Here is a 20,019-nt window from a genome sequence, read left to right on the forward strand (position 1 = left end):
CTGAAACACAAGAAATATGAAAAAAAAAAAAACATACAAAAATAAATATAGTACAATATAATCGTAATTGTAAGTTTTGGTAGGTCATTGCAAAGAAAATAAAAAAATAAATGGCGAAGTGACATTAAAATTAAACTAATTAACATGATTATATAAATATATATCAGTCTTCTTTTTTCAGCTGTTCCTTTTATTTAGGGGTCACCACAGCAGATCATCTGCCTCCATTTCACTCTACCTCTAGCTTAAAGTGGTTGTATATCACCTGCACATTAACACCAATAAGACAACGGAGATGGTGGTTGACTTCTGGAGAAAACCAACACCTATCATACCAGTGAACATCCATAGTTTGGACATCAGGGTGGCGGACAGTTACAAATATCTGGGGGTTCACCTTAAAAGTAGATTGGAGTGGTTTGATTACTGGTCCAAGGCTATGTACAAGAAGGGTCAAAGTTGGCTTCTGGGTCTTTTTGATCGTGCAGGACATTACTGAGGACTTTTTATGACCTGGTGAGGTCTATTGCAATTTTTTATGCAGTTTTCTGCTGGGGAGGTGGCAGCACGGAGAGGAACCAGAAAACAACTTAATACTCTAATGAAGAGGGCCAGCTTTGTCATGGCCAGTCCTCTAGCCGCAGTGTAGGACGGCCCACCATTTTTGTGTATGTATTATCATTCCCACTGCACTTTTTATACATATATTTTGTTTTGTTGTTTAATCTCTGTGGTGTGGCTTTTAGTGTATATTAGTGTGTGTGTATATAGTACATTTTCTACAAAAATGTTTTAGTCTTGTATTTTATTGATTTTTGCATTTTTAAAAGTATTAGCTTTTTTGTAAGTCTTGTTTTATTTTCTGTTTTTATTGTTTTCTAATATATAATTACTTCACATTTTGTCTCTGACCCTTGTGCTGCTGTAGCAAGTATATTTGCCCAATGTGGGATTATTATAATCTCTATATATTTAGCCGTAATATAAATACCAAATATTTTACATGTATTACATTTCTTAGTTAGTTATCGATCCTCCTTATAGAAAATATCTAAGGGGAGTATTGAGTTATCTGAGCTCGATTAGCTGTGCCTTCACAATCAGGGTCACTTGCGAGCTTTGAAAAATAGATGGAACCTAAACGTCGAAGCTGTTATTAAGTTTCATTTAAACGTAATCCTATGGACCGCCTAGCATCTTTTGCAAGTAAGTTTTAGTAATATGTCACAGATACACGTATCCACTTCAGCTTTAAAGTGTTATCGTCTATCATTTTTGGGGTTATTATCTCAGGTTAGCTATATTAAGCTGGGTCTGCTATGCTAACATTAGCGTTAGCGTGCAGCGATGCTAACACGGCGTGTTAACTACTTTAACAGCCTTTGGTGCCTTTTGTTATTGAGCTGCTTTTCAAACGGTGATGAAACATTATCATACATGGCGCTTTAAAGTTAGCATGTGTGGTTTAGCTTAAAGCTCGCTGTAAAGCCTAATAAATTGAAATCTGCAGTCTTGTTTACATTGTAAGCTCGTTTCATGTAAAGAAATGTCAGCTGATTTGTTATACAACCCTACCTGGTGACTTAAAGTGTTAAAATCACGTGATTTCAGATGACCCCTCCGATAAACCGCCGTGCAGAGGTTGTTCATCGTATCTGACTGAGCCTTATATCAAATGTGCAGAATGTGGACCCTCACCTTTCCTGCTGTGCCTCCAGGTGAATCGGTCACAAAAACTCTTAAATTTACCTGCAGACAAACCCAGTCCGACTGAAACTAAACATTTTGTTTCCCTTCAGTGCTTCACCAGAGGATTTGAGTACAAGAAGCACCAGAGTGATCACAAATATGAAATCATGGTGAGTGAAATAAAAAACAAACAAACAAACAAATAAAATCTTATCCAGTGTGGCTGTCTTTCAACATCAATGTTCATCTTTCACCCCGTTATGCAGACGTCAGATTTCCCCGTGCTGGAGCCTGGGTGGACAGCCCAGGAAGAGATGGCCCTGCTTGAAGCCGTCATGGACTGTGGCTTTGGAAATTGGTTAGTATTTTCTAGTTGTTTGGTGAGATTTCCTTATAAACTACATACACATGTCCTTATTTCTTAAAAAGCCTGAATGCTAAGATTTATGGCATGCAGTCCAGTTTCCAGAGGTGGGGTACAAGCTAAACGGGTTATTGGTCTGTCGCAGGACTAACACAGAGACAGATAACTGTGCACACTCACATTCATCTACTGTCACTTTAGAACAAGTTAACCTAAAAAGCAGTCTCTGGACTTTAGGAGGAAGCCAGAGTATCTAGTATTGTGCCTTATTTGGCCTGTGGCTTCGAACACAGCTTCTACTTGCTCTCAGGCAGCAAAAATAACCACTAACTTATTTTCCAACATAAATGTTTCATTTAATGGCAATTGCATCTCTTTAAGCTAATTTTTCAGATCATTGTGCATAAAAAATCTCTAAACATCTGTTACCGACAGTAACAAAGATAACAAGTGAACGAAATGTTGCAGAGAATTTCTCTTGTTTGCTTCTTTGTCTGCAAACTTCTACACAGTCAGGAGTTAAGCAAGCAAACTTGGCACATACAGTGGGGCAAAAAAGTATTTAGTCAGCCACCGATTGTGCAAGTTCCCCCACCTAAAATGATGACAGAGGTCAGTAATTTGCACCAGAGGTACACTTCAACTGTGAGAGACAGAATGTGAAAGAAAAATCCATGAATCCACATGGTAGGATTTGTAAAGAATTTATTCGTAAATCAGGGTGGAAAATAAGTATTTGGTCAATAACAAAAATACAACTCAATACTTTGTAACATAACCTTTGTTGGCAATAACAGAGGTCAAACGTTTACTATAGGTCTTTACCAGGTTTGCACACACAGTAGCTGGTATTTTGGCCCATTCCTCCATGCAGATCTTCTCGAGAGCAGTGATGTTTTGGGGCTGTCGCCGAGCAACACGGACTTTCAACTTCCGCCACAGATTTTCTATGGGGTTGAGGTCTGGAGACTGGCTAGGCCACTCCAGGACTTTCAAATGCTTCTTACGGAGCCACTCCTTTGTTGCCCGGGCGGTGTGTTTTGGATCATTGTCATGTTGCCTCGTTTCATCTTCAAAGTTCTCACTGATGGAAGGAGGTTTTGGCTCAAAATATCACGATACATGGCCCCATTCATTCTGTCCTTAACACGGATCAGTCGTCCTGTCCCCTTGGCAGAAAAACAGCCCCATAGCATGATGTTTCCACCCCCATGCTTCACAGTAGGTATGGTGTTCTTGGGATGCAACTCACTATTCTTCTTCCTCCAAACACGACGAGTTGAGTTTATACCAAAAAGTTCTACTTTGGTTTCATCTGACCACATGACATTCTCCCAATCCTCTGCTGTATCATCCATGTGCTCTCTGGCAAACTTCAGACGGGCCTGGACATGCACTGGCTTCAGCAGCGGAACAGGTCTGGCACTGCGGGATTTGATTCCCTGCCGTTGTAGTGTGTTACTGATGGTGACCTTTGTTACTTTGGTCCCAGCTCTCTGCAGGTCATTCACCAGGTCCCCCCGTGTGGTTCTGGGATCTTTGCTCACCGTTCTCATGATCATTTTGACCCCACGGGATGAGATCTTGCGTGGAGCCCCAGATCGAGGGAGATTATCAGTGGTCTTGTATGTCTTCCATTTTCTGATGATTGCTCCCACAGTTGATTTTTTCACACCAAGCTGCTTGCCTATTGTAGATTCACTCTTCCCAGTCTGGTGCAGGTCTACAATACTTTTCCTGGTGTCCTTCGAAAGCTCTTTGGTCTTGGCCATGGCGGCGTTTGGAGTCTGACTGTTTGAGGCTGTGGACAGGTGTCTTTTATACAGATGATGAGTTCAAACAGGTGCCATTCATACAGGTAACGAGTGGGGGACAGAAAAGCTTCTTACAGAAGACGTTACAGGTCTGTGAGAGCCAGAGATTTTCCTTGTTTGAGGTGACCAAATACTTATTTTCCACCCTGATTTACGAATAAATTCTTTACAAATCCTACCATGTGGATTCATGGATTTTTTTTTTTCACATTCTGTCTCTCACAGTTGAAGTGTACCTCTGGTGCAAATTACTGACCTCTGTCATCATTTTAAGTGGGGGAACTTGCACAATCGGTGGCTGACTAAATACTTTTTTGCCCCACTGTAGGTGTGACTTAGAAACCTGAAAGTTCTTATCTATATCTGATATTACAATGTTATGTTGCCTAGGAATCACCTAAAAACAGACAGTACATGTTGGCCTGTTTATGCTGTTGACTGGCTGATGTACTTAATCAAACTGAGAAAAGTTTTAAAGAAATGTTGGGATGGGATGTTATTTTTGTAAATAAATAGGAAATAAATATTGGACTGATTGTATATTTATATAGAGCAAAATGTATCTACATCTATGTATGGTTAATGGCCCACTGTCTACTATTGTATTACTACACCTGTCAGTCTGACACAGTCCACGCCTCTTCTTTGTTTAAATAAAAACTGGTATGCAAGGTTTTGTTCAACGAAGTGCACTCCCGTATAGTAAATGAGGATTTTAGAACATAACTTTTCATAATAGTTGCATATTTATGGCTTCAAATCCCATTTGCTTAAGTACATTTAAACAGTTTTTTATCCATCATTAAATGTTTAATATAATCTTGAAATACCGTAAGCTTAACTCAAATGATGTAACATTGTTACTGTAAGGGTCACAATTTGGAGATGTTGCTATATTTGATTTTATGATCTACTTTTCTCAGTGTGATTAAGTTTATCAGTTTCTCAACATCATGAATTGGCCAAACAGTACTGTAGCACAGGCCTTTATTAGTTGTTATAAAACTATAAATTATAAAACTATAATTTATAATTATAATTAAAATGAAATTATAATTAAAACTATCAATTATAGAGCTGGCTCCAGGCTAGTGCTATAATGTTGACCCATGTAGAGTTAACTGTCTGTTAACGGTTGCTACAGCTCAAGTTGCCCATCAGCTCGAAGCTGTTAAAACCCTTCCACGCTTTCATGCACAGGGAGAGAAAAACACGAGGGAGGAAAGGCTGAACAAGGGTCACAGTGCAGTCACCCATGTTTGAACTCAAGCTCACTAGTAGAAAAACTAGAATATCAGGAGATGGCGTCCTTCTCCCCGCGGGTAGCGATGTGCCAGCTGATGAACAGATTAAGGTGTAGATGAACTGTATAGTTGTTTTTTGTGTAATGCATTGTAGGTTCATATCCATGTATCTTGCAAATCCATTTTTTTCCTCCTGTTTCTGCACAGCTTTCAAACTCTGATGATAAAGAAGTTGCGGTTTTTCACAGAAAATGTAATTCATAAGTAAATGAGTGAAACAAATCAGTTCAATTCTTCTAATTATGCCAAGCCTGCATAAGACTGAGACCTCTTCCTATAATTCCTGCTCTTTTTTGAGCACACTGAGTTTCATAGCCTGAAGGTTGAAACTCTTGAGTTGTAGTCACCACTCTGCACCACTGCATTCACAAACTGTTTTGCTTGCTCACAAGTTACATATTAATTGTTTGACTTAGACGCCTGGTGATTGAAACTCAAATGTTTGATTTGGTGATGTCTTGAAAACAGAGATTAGGTTTTAGGACATGGTTGAAGTTTCTAATGAAGAACATTTTTTTTCTCCCATAAAAAGGTGTTTGAACCATACAGTGCCATAACTATAGCCTTAGTTGGCTAAAAGTATCATATGAAAGCCTCCAGTTATTTTTGATCTGTTCCTTCTCCCTGCTTGTCTTCATCAGGCAAGATGTTGCGTATCAGATGCGCACTAAAACCAAAGAGGAGTGTGAGAGCCACTACATGAAGAATTTCATCAATAACCCACTCTTCTCCTCCACCCTGCTCAGCCTGCGGAAAGCAAAAGACTCTCGTGTTGCAGAGGGCGCTATTCCTTTTAAACGTAAGCACCCACAATGTTTACTTCATTATTAAAAAGTGTTTAGATTAAGTTTGATTGTTTATTATTATTATTATTTATTATTTAGTTTTATTAAATATTATTCCAGGTTTCATTATGGGCCTTTAGGGCATCTAGAAGAAAGTTTAACATATAAAATTTGAAGCCACCGGCCCGACAGTTGGGCAGAAGCAGTTGGTGACTGAGGATCGTGTCTCATTTCCTGGCGGGCTTCAGGTCTCCATCTGTCACAGTGTTGACTGCTCCACAAGCATTTTAACGTCTTATTCTTGCATCATTTGACAAATTCAAAGTAGAGACAGACGGTTGTTACGTGTCTGATTTTATAAAATGCACAAAATTTGGAGGTGGTGCTCTTTGTTGATCTTTACATTTTTAAGCTTTATCTTGCTAAATTTTCTGTGATGCCACAGCGAGCGACGATCCCCCTCGGCCCACATTTGACTCGGTGCTGTCTCGCGACATGGCTGGATACATGCCTGCCAGAGCCGACTTCATGGAGGTGAGGGAACACATTTGTCCTGTAGCTGATTGTGTGTTTGGATGCATGGTAGCGCGAAAGTGCACAGAATAAAGGTATGTGTGGAAAAGATAAAGGTGGCTCATGAAGTACTTAAGTGGCAAGTTACATGAGTTAATTTTTAATGTGTTATATTTGTTTTGTTTTGGCGTTTAAAACACAAAAAAGTGCTATGGAGCAGGTTATTATTAATCTTTCCCTCATCACGGATTAGTTTCCCAGTTCCTACTGCCGGAAAACTTAACCACAGCATGACGCTGCCACCACCATGCTTTACTGTAGGGATGCTTTCCTCCAAGTTCTGGGCATATGTAAAAGGTCTATGAATCTTCCTGTTGTTTGATTTGCTGTTTAATATTGATAGCATTTTCCCTTACGTGTCCATTCTATTAAAGGAGTTTGACAACTATGCAGAATGGGATTTGAAAGATATTGACTTTGTGGATGATGATTCAGACGTCCTTCGTGGTGGGTTACATTTTGTTTTATTGACAACTAAACAACAACAGTGTGAATCCCAGCATTTACATTACAAAACCTGTGAACTGTGTCGCACATGTTCTTGTTTTTCAGCACTGAAGCTTGCAGTTGTTGATATTTATCATTCAAGATTAAAGGAGAGACAACGGAGGAAGAAGTAGGTCTCCTTTAATTTATTATGGGATGAAAAATTAATTCAATGTAATGTAATGACTCCAGTGTGTCAGCAGGTGGCATCATAAGCCTTTATTGTGGAACCTCAGTTTCCAGGGATACTTCATTATACTTTCAGGTTGAAAAAAATGCATTTCATACTGTATTAAAATGAACAAGGCTAACAATTCCAACATCCTATCTACACCATTTAAATATTAATGATTTCATTACGCTAATACATTTATAACTTCTAATCTAAACCTTGTTATTTTCTTAAAAGCTTTTTAAAGACACGAATCCTGAGAGGGATTGTCACAAAGTCAGCAGCATGATTATAATTGCATATTTAAGCCTTTTTCAGGCTCTCATTACAAGCCGCAGGGAGTCATTCAGGTGCAACTTACAAGCTGCGGGAACTTCTATTCAAACCCTGAATATATTTTTGGAAATTGGGAAAATGTGTCTGTCCCCCCAGTGAACGACGTGCATGCCAAGCTGCTTGACATTTTGCCCAGTTTTAGTTGGGCATGGAGAGCATTCTCACCAGAGGAGAGTTTGGAAAATGTTTTGAAGCTCATAGAAAATGTACTGTGCACAGTTTACTTGTAGCTAATCAGAGAGGCTACCGGGATCACACCCCCTGCTCACGCTCGTCTCACAGTCCACTGTAAATCCCAGTAATACTCAGTTCTGTTGTATGTATCTCACATTTATTGAGTTAAGTTTGGTGGGTAGAGAAATATAGATAACGTTGCATATGTAGCAGCAGTTAAAACAGTAAACAGTAAAACCCATTGTACCTAATAAAATGGCAACTGGTGGTTATCATTGGGTACTGGAAAGCCCTCAAATTCAAGTCACTGTGGGCTGCAGGAAATCACAATGACTATTTTTCTGTATTCTGATAGTCAGCTGATGTAATAAGAAATTGAAGTCAATTTTAAAGGTTTCTAAGGATATTAATCTGCCTTTAACACATTAGCTGTCATTCTTGGACATACACGGACAAGCGTTGCTGCAGCGTATCCATCACTAAATCAACTTTTAACGACTTCATGCTCCCTGAGCACGCTTGGAATGGCATGTCTGACTAGGAGGGAATGAGTGTTTTACAGCTCCCTCATCTGTCCCTGAGACCCGGTTTTATCTCTGCTAACTTGTAGCTTGTCAGAAAGGCTTTTAAGATCAGAAGTTGAGCTGAACCTTAAAGCACACTTTTTAGCATAATTGCAGGTTTTGAGGGCCTAAAGGCCATTTATTTTATTCCCCTCAAAACAGGCCTTTAAATAGTCATGAAAAGCCTTGAGCTTAATTTCCAGGCGTCCTAAATATTCCTCCTTCATTTATCAACAGGGCTGTTGGTTTTAAAGTGTTTCTGTATGTGGTTGAAAAAGATGTTGTGAAACTCAGACGTGAAAGTAGGAATCTCCTGAATGTGTCACATTTATTGCTTTTATACTGTTATAAGTCATTAAATTCATTTTCTGTAAGTAATTGTAAATGTTATTATTCCTAATTTAATTAACATGGTAAGTTATTTCTGCTTGTTATTAAAAGCTTCAGTGTATTAATGCGTAATGTCGATGCACTCAGTGTCCAGTTTGTTGGGTGCAGTGCAGCTTGGACGTCTTCACAAAGATCAGCATGATCAGTTTTTGTTGCAGATTACTTTGCAGAGGATTGATTCAGCTCGAGGATCAGTTTGGAGAATGTCGTTTGTGGGCTGTAATGCAGAACCTCATTATGATGTAATGTGATGGACACGAGCACACCAAACTACAGCCCTCAAAATGATCATATAGTTGATATATACTGTATTTTTAACTTTCCAAAGTGTAGCGTAAGTCAGAAAATAAATGTCTACATCCATGTCTTTGTTTCTTTCAGGATAATCCGAGACCATGGATTGATCAACCTGCGGAAATTCCAGAGTGAGTCCTCTTTTGAAACACTCTTGGGGTTGGCTGCGACAGTATTCATAGCAGCTCAGGGAGACATGCGATATCTGGCAGCCAAATCGGCACAGAGGGTTTCCATGGATGCATGCAAATAACTCCGCTGTAATAACCACCGTTAACCTCCACGGCCCCTCTGGTAGCTGATGTGTGGCAACTGGCCGCGCTTATATTTACAGCGAATGGTACGAATAGCCTGCGTTGGCTCGAGTGTGCCGCGGCATAATTGCAATCACAGTGCGGTGAGCTTTGCTGCCATAATGGCTGAAGTGTGTCAGGAGAAAGAGAGCTGTTTTTATTGATCCACCCGTTACAGGTTGGGTTGCAGCGAGCTCAGTAACGTAATTCTTTGCATCTCTGGGGTTTTTTTTTCATTACACAGCGAGAACTGCTGTGAATGGATTTGTCCAATTAGAGCGTGTCTTTTTAAACTATGTGCGACCACCCTGCCCTTCGTTATATCTCCATGTGTTGCTCTGTGAAATTGTCTGTGGTTGGGGAGTTGAAGAGTTCTCCCCTCATGTTTTATTTATGTATCCTCCAGCCTCCAGTTAGCCCTCCTTCCTCTTTTTCCCTTATCTCCCCAGTCTTTGGAGACAAAAGGGAACTCGGAGTAGCTGTAGAGCTGCAGACTGGTTGTCATGGAGACTGTCAAAGTGTGTGTGTGTGTGTGTGTGTGTGTGTGTGTGTGTGTGTGTGTGTGTGTGTGTGTGTGTGTGTGTGTGTGTGTGTGTGTGTCACATGCAATAATGGAAGCAGTATCTGAGCCCAGGAGGCTCACGGTATCATGTCTCAGTGACTGCTGGAGGCAGAATGACCAGCGTTGTTGTTTCAGGACAGCGATCTGTTTGACGTCCTGTAAGAGCTCGCCTCTCTGAATGATTCAGGTTACGTTGCTATTTGCAGTCAGTTTTGTGTGCCGATCATGTGAAACCACACACAGGTCCAGCATTGATGTCTCCTCGGAGATATGAACATTTTTCCTTGTGTTGCTCAGAGCATGACTTCATGTGTTTAGCCTGAGATGGCAGCTGATAATTAGCTCTCGCAGGCTGGAGTCTGACGATGGAATTTGACCCTGACACACACACACATCAGCTTTCCTCGGTGGCTTTGACACTTGTCTGTTACTCAGCAACACGGGCAATGCTTTCACATGAGCACAACAAGCGCTTTCAGAGTGAGAGCTAAACATGGTGAATACACAGCAGTGGGGCGTTACTGTGACAAATCACAGGGACAGGGTTGCTGATTCTGTTTAATTTCATTCATTTTTTCTTCCTGTAGTGCTCCTTGACTACACTTTCAATTAGAAAAGATAGGGGACCAAAACTAATTGTAGAACTGTTGCATTAAAATCATTGTTGGCTTTGAAATTTGAATCTTTTGGCCCCTTTTGATTGCACTGTCAAGTTAAACCATCGGCTATATGCTAGCTGGACAGTTTGTATGTATTCAGCATTTATAGCTGAAGAAGGCACGCTGCAGCTTTGTACAGAAATGTGCGAATTCATTTAGGCTGTTTAGATTTGAATTAGGTACGAACACCAAATAGTCATACACAGAAAAATTGTTCGGGTTGTTCAGTCTCCTCCTCCGACTGATGAAGGTTGTCTGTGTGGAAATTACTCAGTCTCAAAACACTTTTGTAAAGTGACAGACTGTGTGCAAAAACAATTAGTGAGCGTACCGCCTCTGTCCGACCTGAGCAGTCTGGAGGTGAAACTGCCTTGAAACTCGCCATTATTTACTTGTCTGTAGACAGGGGGCGGGGCAAATTAAAAGAGAAACCTGAGCCCTTGACCCTTGCGATGAGGGTTATGCAGTGGCTCTGTTATTGCTGTGAGAATCATTTTTCCAAATGGTTTTTGCTCACTTGTCTCCTTGGAGTGAAGAGTCACTGCAAATCAATAAAGTTGATCTGAGTGTTCACCTTAATACTGTGATAAAGCATTTCTGTTCTGGTCTCTACTGTGATGTAATGAAAATGATGTGAGTCGTTTGCTGTGGCATTTGCGATCTCCAGATCTCATCCCTGCTGAACATGTAGTGGACAGCGGTCGCGCCGTCATCGTAAAAGCAACAGATAAGGGGGAATATCTTTTTATAAGGTATTCCATCTCTCCTGTAGAGTTTCCGAGACGCAGACAATCATTCATGCCCTTTACTATTTTTACTATTTTTCATCTTTGAGTTCTTTTCTTTTATCTCTACCACCGTCCCGTTTTTGGAGAAATCCTTTTTTTTTTTTCGTGACAGCCCTGAATATTTTTGATCAAATATCATTTTATTACAGCCAACCTTAAACAAAACAATGTTTAATTCATTGTTCTTCAGCACATCCACTGAGTTATAGATGAAAGCACACAACAGGTGTACGCTGATGATGTGTGGTGACATTGACAACCAGCAGTCTGAGGGAACCTTTAAGTTGCTTTAAAAATCTCCCGGGACTACAGTTGTCAGGAATTTTAGGCAAAATGTGTGCAAACCCATGGAACGTTGAAAGTGTTCTGTTGGCATATTATAACCCAACACAGTTTAACTTTTTTTTTTAACTTGTCACCCACGTTCAGCTTGTAATCACAATTATCAAAATGTTTTGATGGATTTTTTCCACTTGAATTTTTTCTATATATTGCTAGTTCAGGACAACTGTTGTCTCACGGTGCTTTATATTATGAAATTATATATTTTCAGTTCAGTGTTTGTCGATCCCCAGGATATGACAGTCACATATGGGGAGAAAGAAAAGCTCAGTTTTAACAGAGAGAGACAGCCATCTGTCACAACCTTTTGGGGAGAAGGATGAAAACAAATGGGACAAAACAAACTGAAGGAGACAAAATGCAAGAGTGCATCAAAGGAAGTCCCCAAGCACTTTTGCTGAGGTCTGTTTGTACCAACACACCTAAGCAGTGGTTCAGGTTAGCAGACCCCCTGCAGACTATAAGCTTTATCAAAAAGGAAAGTTTAAAATCTAATCTTGAAAGTAGAGATGGCATTTGTTTCCATAACTCAGAGTTCGTCAGACCCATTCTGCTTTTGGAGATTCTGTGAACCACGTGTAAGCCTGGAAGCTCAGAGCAAAGAACTCTGTTGAGATGATATGATGCTATTAAGTCTTTAAGTTGTGATTATGTCTGTTCATTCACTAAGTTATGATAGGAGAAGGGTTTTAGGGGCAGTAAAATGATCCAGTGTCACCTCTTAGATAAAAGGTTCTCTGTTTAAATCCACCTGCTGGCTGTGGACCTTGTTTTTTCCCCAGTAAGCCAATTTCCTTCTGCAGGCCAGAGACATGCATGTTAGGATACATGGCTGTAGGTGTGAATGTGAGGATGAATGGTTGTCTGTCTCTGTCGTAGCCTTGTGAAGGAACGGCAAACTGACCAGAGTAACCCTGGCTCTTGTGATAGCTGGGATGAGGTGTTGTGGACTGTGAGTTTAGAAAAGGTGGATAAAATTGTTGTGGTTTTTTTTTGTGTTTTTTGTTTTGTTTTGTTTTTGTTTTGTTTTGGGGGGGGGGGGTTTCTTTTCATCTTTTCATGGATCAACAGTGTTGGATGCTGTTTTGGAAAAACAGAAAAACAAGAAACACACAAATCTGTCAGGAATGCAACTAAATAACTGGAACCTAATCAAAAAACATGTGACGTGTTTTGGTTTTTGTTTTGTTTTTTTTGTTTTTTTTGTTTGTTTGTTTTTTTTAAAGCAAATCTGAAAATTATTGGATAACAAGGTTTTAGCATTAAAAATCTAATTTAGATCAAAGAGCTGCTACTTCTTGCTTACAGTTAGTCACTCCGTCCCGCAAGGGAAATATTGTGTTACAGCAACAGGATCAAGATTAAAAGTGGTACAGTCTACAGAAAATAAACAACATAATAAAAGTGCCACGGGTGCACAGAGAGAGCCTTATACTGTGAGAGAGTGCAAACATTTCATACATACAACAGTGGTTAAAGAAAAACAACAAGAGCTAAGTTAACAAAAAGTAAACAGTGAGACTGAGAGATGTGCAAGAGAGTAGTGTAAATTGTAAGAAATTAAGAAACAGTTGCAAGAAGGTGTAATAAAGAAATGTGTGTGAAATCCTTTTGCTGACAGGTGTGTTCACCTGTCAGAACAAGAACGGTTACTGTACAGTTAACCCCTACAAGAACATGAATAAATGATGGTAACTAACAGTATTGTTACTTCAGGGCAGCTATTCCATAAGCCTTACATTGGGTTGTGGTTAGATAAATCTGTTAAGCACTGTTTGCGTGGATGCTGAGAGACCATACAGGCCATTTAGTAGCTACAGGATGCAAATTCTCCCCTTGCACCAGCTTCAGAGAATCATAGCGGTGCATCTACAGGGTGACTGTGATAAATGTTGGTAATATTTACATGCCTATATGCACAGCATTGATGCAGAGCTGCAAGTTGACGGCTGTTCTCTGGTGGTTAACTGCAAAAAAGAAACCAAATTACTTCACCTAGAATGCAGTAAAAAAAAAAAAAAACTGCTCACGTCTAAAAGTGTCTGCTGGGGATATTTTTCTTTCATATTTCTGTTTTATATTTGTTTGTATCTGCCTGCCTACTCACATCTCTCTCTCTCTTTCTCGTCTCTCTGTCTCCGGTAGTGCTGGAGCGATGCTACCCAAAGGAGGTGCAGGAGCTGTATGATGTCATGAGAAGATTTGCCAGAGTGGTTGGACCAATTGAACATGACAAATTCATCGAAAGTCACGCATGTTAGTATCTGGCTGAGTTCACATGGCAGGGTTACGTGCAATTTAAGCAACTGTCACAAACACAGAGAATCGATTTGACCAGTTTTTGCCACACTGTCTCAGCATCGCACAGACGATCGCAGCGTCAAGGGAGGTTATTTTTAATCTTTGTGGGAAGGTAATGCCAGACCCCTTCCTGTTTTTCTCTGAGAGATTCCCACGTTTCCACTATGTCTGTGTACAAATTAAAGAAAATTCTAACACGAAATGTCTTCATTAGTCAGCAATGCTTCTTGACACAGGCTTATCAAGTTTTTGAACCTCTGCTGTCATTTGGATATCTCTTAAATTGGCATCTCACAGACAGTTGCAGTTTCCTGGCAACCAGCAGGGACTCCAGGAAGTTGCAGTTCATTGCAAAGAAATAGTCAAGCACCTACATCTCTTTAAACAGCAGATTTTTATTTTTACACTTCACATATATTAAGGTAATTAGTCAGCTTTGGAAGTGCTGACTGGATTTTTTTCTTTTTCTTTACATGTTGGACGGAGCCTGGCTAGCTGTTTCCACTTGTTTACCATCTTTATGCTAAACTAAGCTAAGTCTGCTCTGGCTGCAGTTCGACAGCCAGCACACAGTTAGATTAAACAGGCATGTATTAGGTTGGTTTCAGTCTTCTTAACCTTCAAGTTGAACGCTAATCCTGCTACAAGAAAAATCGTAACTAATCTTTGGAACAACCAGGATTTCTTAATCGATTGATTACTCATAACATGTAGTATAATCAAAATCACTTTCACAGTTATTGAGCAACACATTCTCGCTGTTAGCTCTGCACAAAACTGGTGAGCTGTCCAGGGTGTACCCCCTGCAGCTGGGTTAGGCTCCAGCACCCAGTGACCCTGCGTTGGATAAGTGGAAGATGGATAGACGAACTAAACTGATAACGTTATTTTTTGGACCACACTAATTAGTCAGTCATAGCGCAGGTTAGTGATTTCTTTAAAAAAAAAAAAAAAAAAACCCCAGGATACTAGAAAGACCTGCTCTTATGGTCAAGGACTTACGGTTCATGTGAACCGTGCATCTATTGCAACAACAAAGCTAAAACTACACTGTTAATTGGTTCACAGTAGGACAAAGTGTCCATGCATGAAGAAAATTCAGGACTGTCCCTAAAGGTGGACGTGCTGCAAAGTTCACAGTGAGAACAAGTCCATTGCTTAAAAAGGAGGGGGGAAAAAAACACCAGGATAACATCAAAGCCTGCAGGATTCTCTACAGTCTGCTGAAATCCGTGTTCATGTGTCTGTGAATGAAAGCAGTCTGCAACAGACCAGCTGGATGTCCCATAACAATTCCTTGGCAGTGTCCTGAAAAGCAGTGCACACAAATAAAGCTTGTTGGGGATTTGCTGTCCCTGTTTGTATCTAATGTATCAAAAAAAATCAGGACACCAGTTCATAACCCAAAGTTCAGGAGAGGCTAGGTGATACAAAAAGACAATGACCTAGATAAACAACAATAAAACAGTTCAAACCTGGAAAAATTAGAGTCCTGGGCAGCAAACAGGTTGCTGGTTCAGATCTCCTGGTCTACTGCAGCCTTTCTCTGTCGAGTTTGAATACTGTGCATGTAGGTTTTCTGTGTACTCCGGCTTCCTCCCACAGTCTGAAGCTTGGTAGATTAATTGATGGTGTTATATCGGCCATAGATGTACTAATCTGAATATGAAATACTAAAAATATGTAATGGAGCTTGATGCTTCTAAATGTTGTTTTTTTGTTTTTTTTTGTTTTTTTTTTGGGGGGGGGGGTTACTCATGTCATGAAAGTCATAAAAAGTCCAGTAATCAATTCAGACATTGATGTTTTCTTTTGTGTCTTTCTCAGTAGTCCTCGAGCCGTCCAGTTCCCAGATGTTGATTTAATTTTTTATGAATGCTGTATGAAACTGTTCTGAGAAGCACAAAATGCTTACTCATTGTGCTAAATGAAATGTGAGCTGCAGCTGTGTGAAAGTGAGTTCAGGGATCTCTGCAACAGTCTGCACAGGTTTGCTTTTAACTGCCTTCATCTCTCTCTCTCTTTGTTTCCAGTGGAGTTTGAGCTGAGGAGAGAGATCCGCAGGCTGCAGGAGTACAGGAAAGCAGGGATCAAGTCTTTCTGCAGTGAGTCAAGTTTGAACTTTTCTTTCCCTCCTCCCCTGAACAAAAACTTCATTTTAAAGTTGTGTGCATAAGCAGGAAAATGTGTTTATATTCAGGCTTGCACTTTATTTTTAGTTCAGTTCAAATCAATTATTTTTTGCTGCACCAGCAGAACACTCACAGTGTTTGGATCATTTTTGGAATTTTAATCCTGGACCAGCTTGTTAATGTGTGCCACGGAAAGACTAAAAGTGCGCAGGCTCCTAGGGCTTTTCTTTGGTATGTGGACTGTTGATCCAGCAGAGTAAGACATGTGAGGGTGTTAGCTTGAACTGTGCGAAATTGTAAAGGACATTTTTGGCAGTTTCTGATACTTTATGGCCTAAACAGCGTAGCAGTTTCGAGTCGCAGCCCTAATTTTGTACGCTCTTTGTTCACCTTTCTGTGCAATAGGTGCCAAGGTGTACGAGCGGGTGAAGCGAATGCGTGAAGACGAGCGGAGGAAGAGGACCATGCTGTGTGACGTACTGCAGTACATCCAGGATGGCAGAGCCTGTCAGCAGTGGCTCAGCAAACAGGCTGCAATGTAAGGCTCTAAACTCCCCGCTTGTAGCCCAGCGTGTAATAGAAGGGCTGGTGAAGCCGCGCTCTCCGGAGACACTGACCTCTGTCATCACTCCCAGCACTGTTCATGCTGAGATGAATCGAGCTGTATTATAGAGCATCTCGCTTACACCACAGTCTCTGCTGTATTTTTAGTCCTTTTAATGGGTCGCTGCTCCTCTTGTTTTCATCCTTTTCTTTGGATGTTATCCAAGTTCTTCCAATTATTCTACCTTTTAAAAAAAACCTTGAATGCTATGATTCTTCTTTTCTGGCTGATGATCCTGGAGTGAGAGTAGTGAACAAAAGCCCAGGGGTGGGGGTGTGTGTGTGTGTGTGTGTGTGTACATATATAAACATGGCAGCCAAGATAATAACACTTTTCTTAATGATTGCAGAGATGCTGGAATCACTCCAGCTGTCACAACAATCACAGTGTCAGGTACGGCGTTTCTTTCCACCTTTCCTTATGTATTCTGTCCTCTCCGTGGCTCCCGGCACATTAATGCAAACAACTTCTCCATTTATCTGCTCAAAAATAGCCCCCTGCTTGCATATTTTCCTAGCTATTTTTGTTTCCCTTTCAAATTAACTGCCTTTCCCTAACCTCCAGAGCACAAATGGGACGCACACTCCCACATGGCTATATTTACACAATTTGCACAGCGTAAATATTTGTTCGCCCGTCTCTTCGATGCAAAGGAATTAACTGCATGTTGCCAGGCTGCTATTATGTTCTCTGAAGGGTTGGCTAACATTGTGGTGCTGAATTTCCATTTGACTGTAGAAATTTTTTGCTCCACAGCAACAGGTAGGCGGAGCGCCCCACCTCTCAACCTGACCGGACTGCCGGGAACAGAGAAGCTCAACGAGCGGGAGAAAGAGGTAAAGATATGGTCAGGCAGATGGAATAAGGGTCAATATGCGTTAAGTCGTTTCTCATTAGTCATCTGCTTACACATCTATGTCAACAACATGGCCCTGGCCTCTCTTAATGACTTCCCTCTGTCATGGTTTGGATCTCCATTTTGGACAGTGGTGTTGGGAATCTTATCAGAAGTGATGGAATTATGAACACAGAAAAGTACAGTCAGATTTGGATCCATCGTGGAATACTATCTGAAAGCATGTGATTGTCTTAATTTTTCCAGCTTGACAATGATGCCAAATACACTGCCATTGGAATAAAAGCATGCCCAAGTTGGAAAAATACATAAATCACTTCACGTATTTTCTTAGAAAAAGGTAAAGAAATGAGAGTTGGCTCAAGACTTTAGCACTGTATTTACCGGTGTGTTTGTTTTTTAAAGCTACTCCCTCCGTTTCTAAACCCTGTGTTTATTTTGTGGTTGTAGCTGTGTCAGGTGGTGCGGCTGGTACCGGGCGCCTACCTGGAGTACAAACAAGCTTTACTTAACGAGTGCAGACGGCAGGGCGGGCTGCGGCTGGCGCAGGCGCGGGCGCTGATCAAGATCGACGTCAACAAGACTCGCAAGATCTATGACTTCCTAATCAAAGAGGGTTACATCACCAAGGCGTAGGAGTGTTTGACCACAGTGGGAAGTTCGATCGTGGTTAGTGTTTAGTTTGTTTTTAATCTTGTAATGTTGTCAGCTCAAGTTTTGTAAGACGTTCAGATTGTTGCTGCTTGTTATATTATAACATTTGTTATTGTGTGTTTTTAGTTTAAATGTACTCAAGTCTTGTATAATTGTGAGAAGAACAGGGGATTGTATTAAAATTATGTATTTATTTCTCCTGATATAAAGTGTTAGAAAATGACCTGATGTACATGTTGATATTTTTAAACTGTAAAAGAGCCGCTTGGATTAAAATTCTTGGTAACTTTTTAGTTTACTGTAGGTTTGAATTAATAAGCGGATTCATTTAGTGAAATTAGGAACCGGAGCACCATTTGGTCATAAATGTGAGGCTTGTCGAAACCATACAATTCAGTAAATTTTATAGTAAAATTATATTTATAACATGAATATTTACTTCAAATTTTTTTTTTAGCTGTTTTTGTACTTCCTAGTGGAGATCCGTTTGCATTTGCAAAAAACAAGTGATGAAATGAGCTCTTTTATGAAATGAGTGGTTTTTCAGGGCTGCTTATAGAGCAAGGTAACTGTTTTTTTTTTAATCAGATGTTGGTGTGAGTGGTCTCTGCCCATTTAACTACTCCTGGAAAAACAAAAACTATTCTAATGATTGTCTAACCATGTCTTTATTGGTTTTTACTGAGGTGTCAAAACTCATCATTGAGGAAGAAGTCATCAAATGCTGCTTTCATGGGGGAAAGAGTATAAAAAGAAAACATAATTTCATTGTAATTTTTTTGGAAAGCTGCAGAGGTGAAAATTGTATAACTGGCACAAGCCACATAACTGCAGCACTGAGGGTTAAAATGATAATAAGCAGCATCCTCTTCGGGATGTCATGGCTGTTAGATTGGATGTAGTTTTAATTAATGCAGACAATAAAATCAAAGTCACTCGATTACTCAGCTGAACCTTCCTTCTGTGTATCAGTCAAGTCTCCATCCCACCGTGACCTGAGCTTTTGTTTGGGGTTGATTTTTTTATTTTTTTTATTTCACCTAGCTATTTGGGGATTGTTTGTCCTCACATGGGGACAGTTTAGTTTAAAGTAAAACACAATAAAGCTGCCGTTATTTGACAAAGTATAAAAGACTTTGTTAAGCAGAATGAAGTATAAGGTGCAGAAATATCAAATTTTAATGTCCCCATATGAGAACTTGGGGTGTCAGGAGGGCATGGGGGGCACAGAATAATATCTTTAGCCTGCTTACAGTTGCATCTTCAAGCTGCTTGGCAACCCAAATCCATGTCACTACCTCCCTTTTTTTTTTTTTTTTTTTTTAAATGCTTACACATACAAGGTTATACCGAAACAGACTGGTAGGTCACAAAAAAGAGCCTTACCTCCAAATATAAATTACTGCTAATTGAAATGATTATCTTCCTTTTAATTAAGTTGGATCTGCTGAAATAAGTTTGAGGCAAACTCGAAGAAGAGAAACCACAGAAATGTGCAGTCAGTCTATGCAAGATTGATTTAATTTTGCAAATAGTTTCATGAACTTCAATAAAAGCTAATCAGAATTTATTTCACTATAGAATTTCTCATATAATAAATACATTATTGTAGATTTCTTTCAACAGTTACACAAATAGAAAGAACAATGTCCTTTGTCATATCTTTAAACTGGTTCATGTATGTCTGTGCCAGAAGTTAATGGGTTATTCCTCTGGCTGGGGTTCCATCTCTCTACCCAGTTACATGATCTTTGGCTCTAGATTTTGTGATCTTTCCTGCTGACAAAAAGCACTGAAAGTATACCTCTGCTTTTCCCTTGGCAGAGGAATGACGAGTATATTATTGAGAGGCATTCACACCTCATTGCAGATTCTTCAAATTGA

General features: G+C 40.0%; 1 protein-coding gene across 2 annotated transcripts; it reads left to right on the forward strand.

Annotated features, from left to right (window-relative positions):
• The first annotated feature begins 544 nt into the window (after positions 1–544).
• Positions 545–19,075, forward strand: tada2a (transcriptional adaptor 2A). 2 transcript variants are annotated; one of them, XM_080288425.1, is made up of 15 exons: positions 545–668; positions 1,612–1,718; positions 1,800–1,859; positions 1,956–2,047; positions 5,813–5,970; positions 6,402–6,490; positions 6,904–6,976; positions 7,082–7,145; positions 9,032–9,075; positions 13,734–13,844; positions 15,923–15,994; positions 16,427–16,559; positions 16,975–17,018; positions 17,382–17,461; positions 17,932–19,075. In XM_080288425.1, exons 3-15 carry the CDS (start codon positions 1,857–1,859, stop codon positions 18,115–18,117), a joined length of 1,149 nt encoding a protein of 382 aa, XP_080144551.1. In that variant the 5' UTR covers positions 545–668; positions 1,612–1,718; positions 1,800–1,856; the 3' UTR covers positions 18,118–19,075. The 2 variants fall into 2 exon arrangements, with proteins under 2 accessions (XP_080144551.1, XP_026048612.1); XM_026192827.2 differs by lacking the exon at positions 545–668 and adding an exon at positions 1,050–1,206.
• The last annotated feature ends 944 nt before the right edge of the window (positions 19,076–20,019 follow it).

The sequence above is a fragment of the Astatotilapia calliptera genome, chromosome 14 (assembly GCF_964374335.1).
Source record: "Astatotilapia calliptera chromosome 14, fAstCal68.1, whole genome shotgun sequence".
In the NCBI taxonomy this organism is placed as follows: Eukaryota; Metazoa; Chordata; class Actinopteri; order Cichliformes; family Cichlidae; genus Astatotilapia; species Astatotilapia calliptera.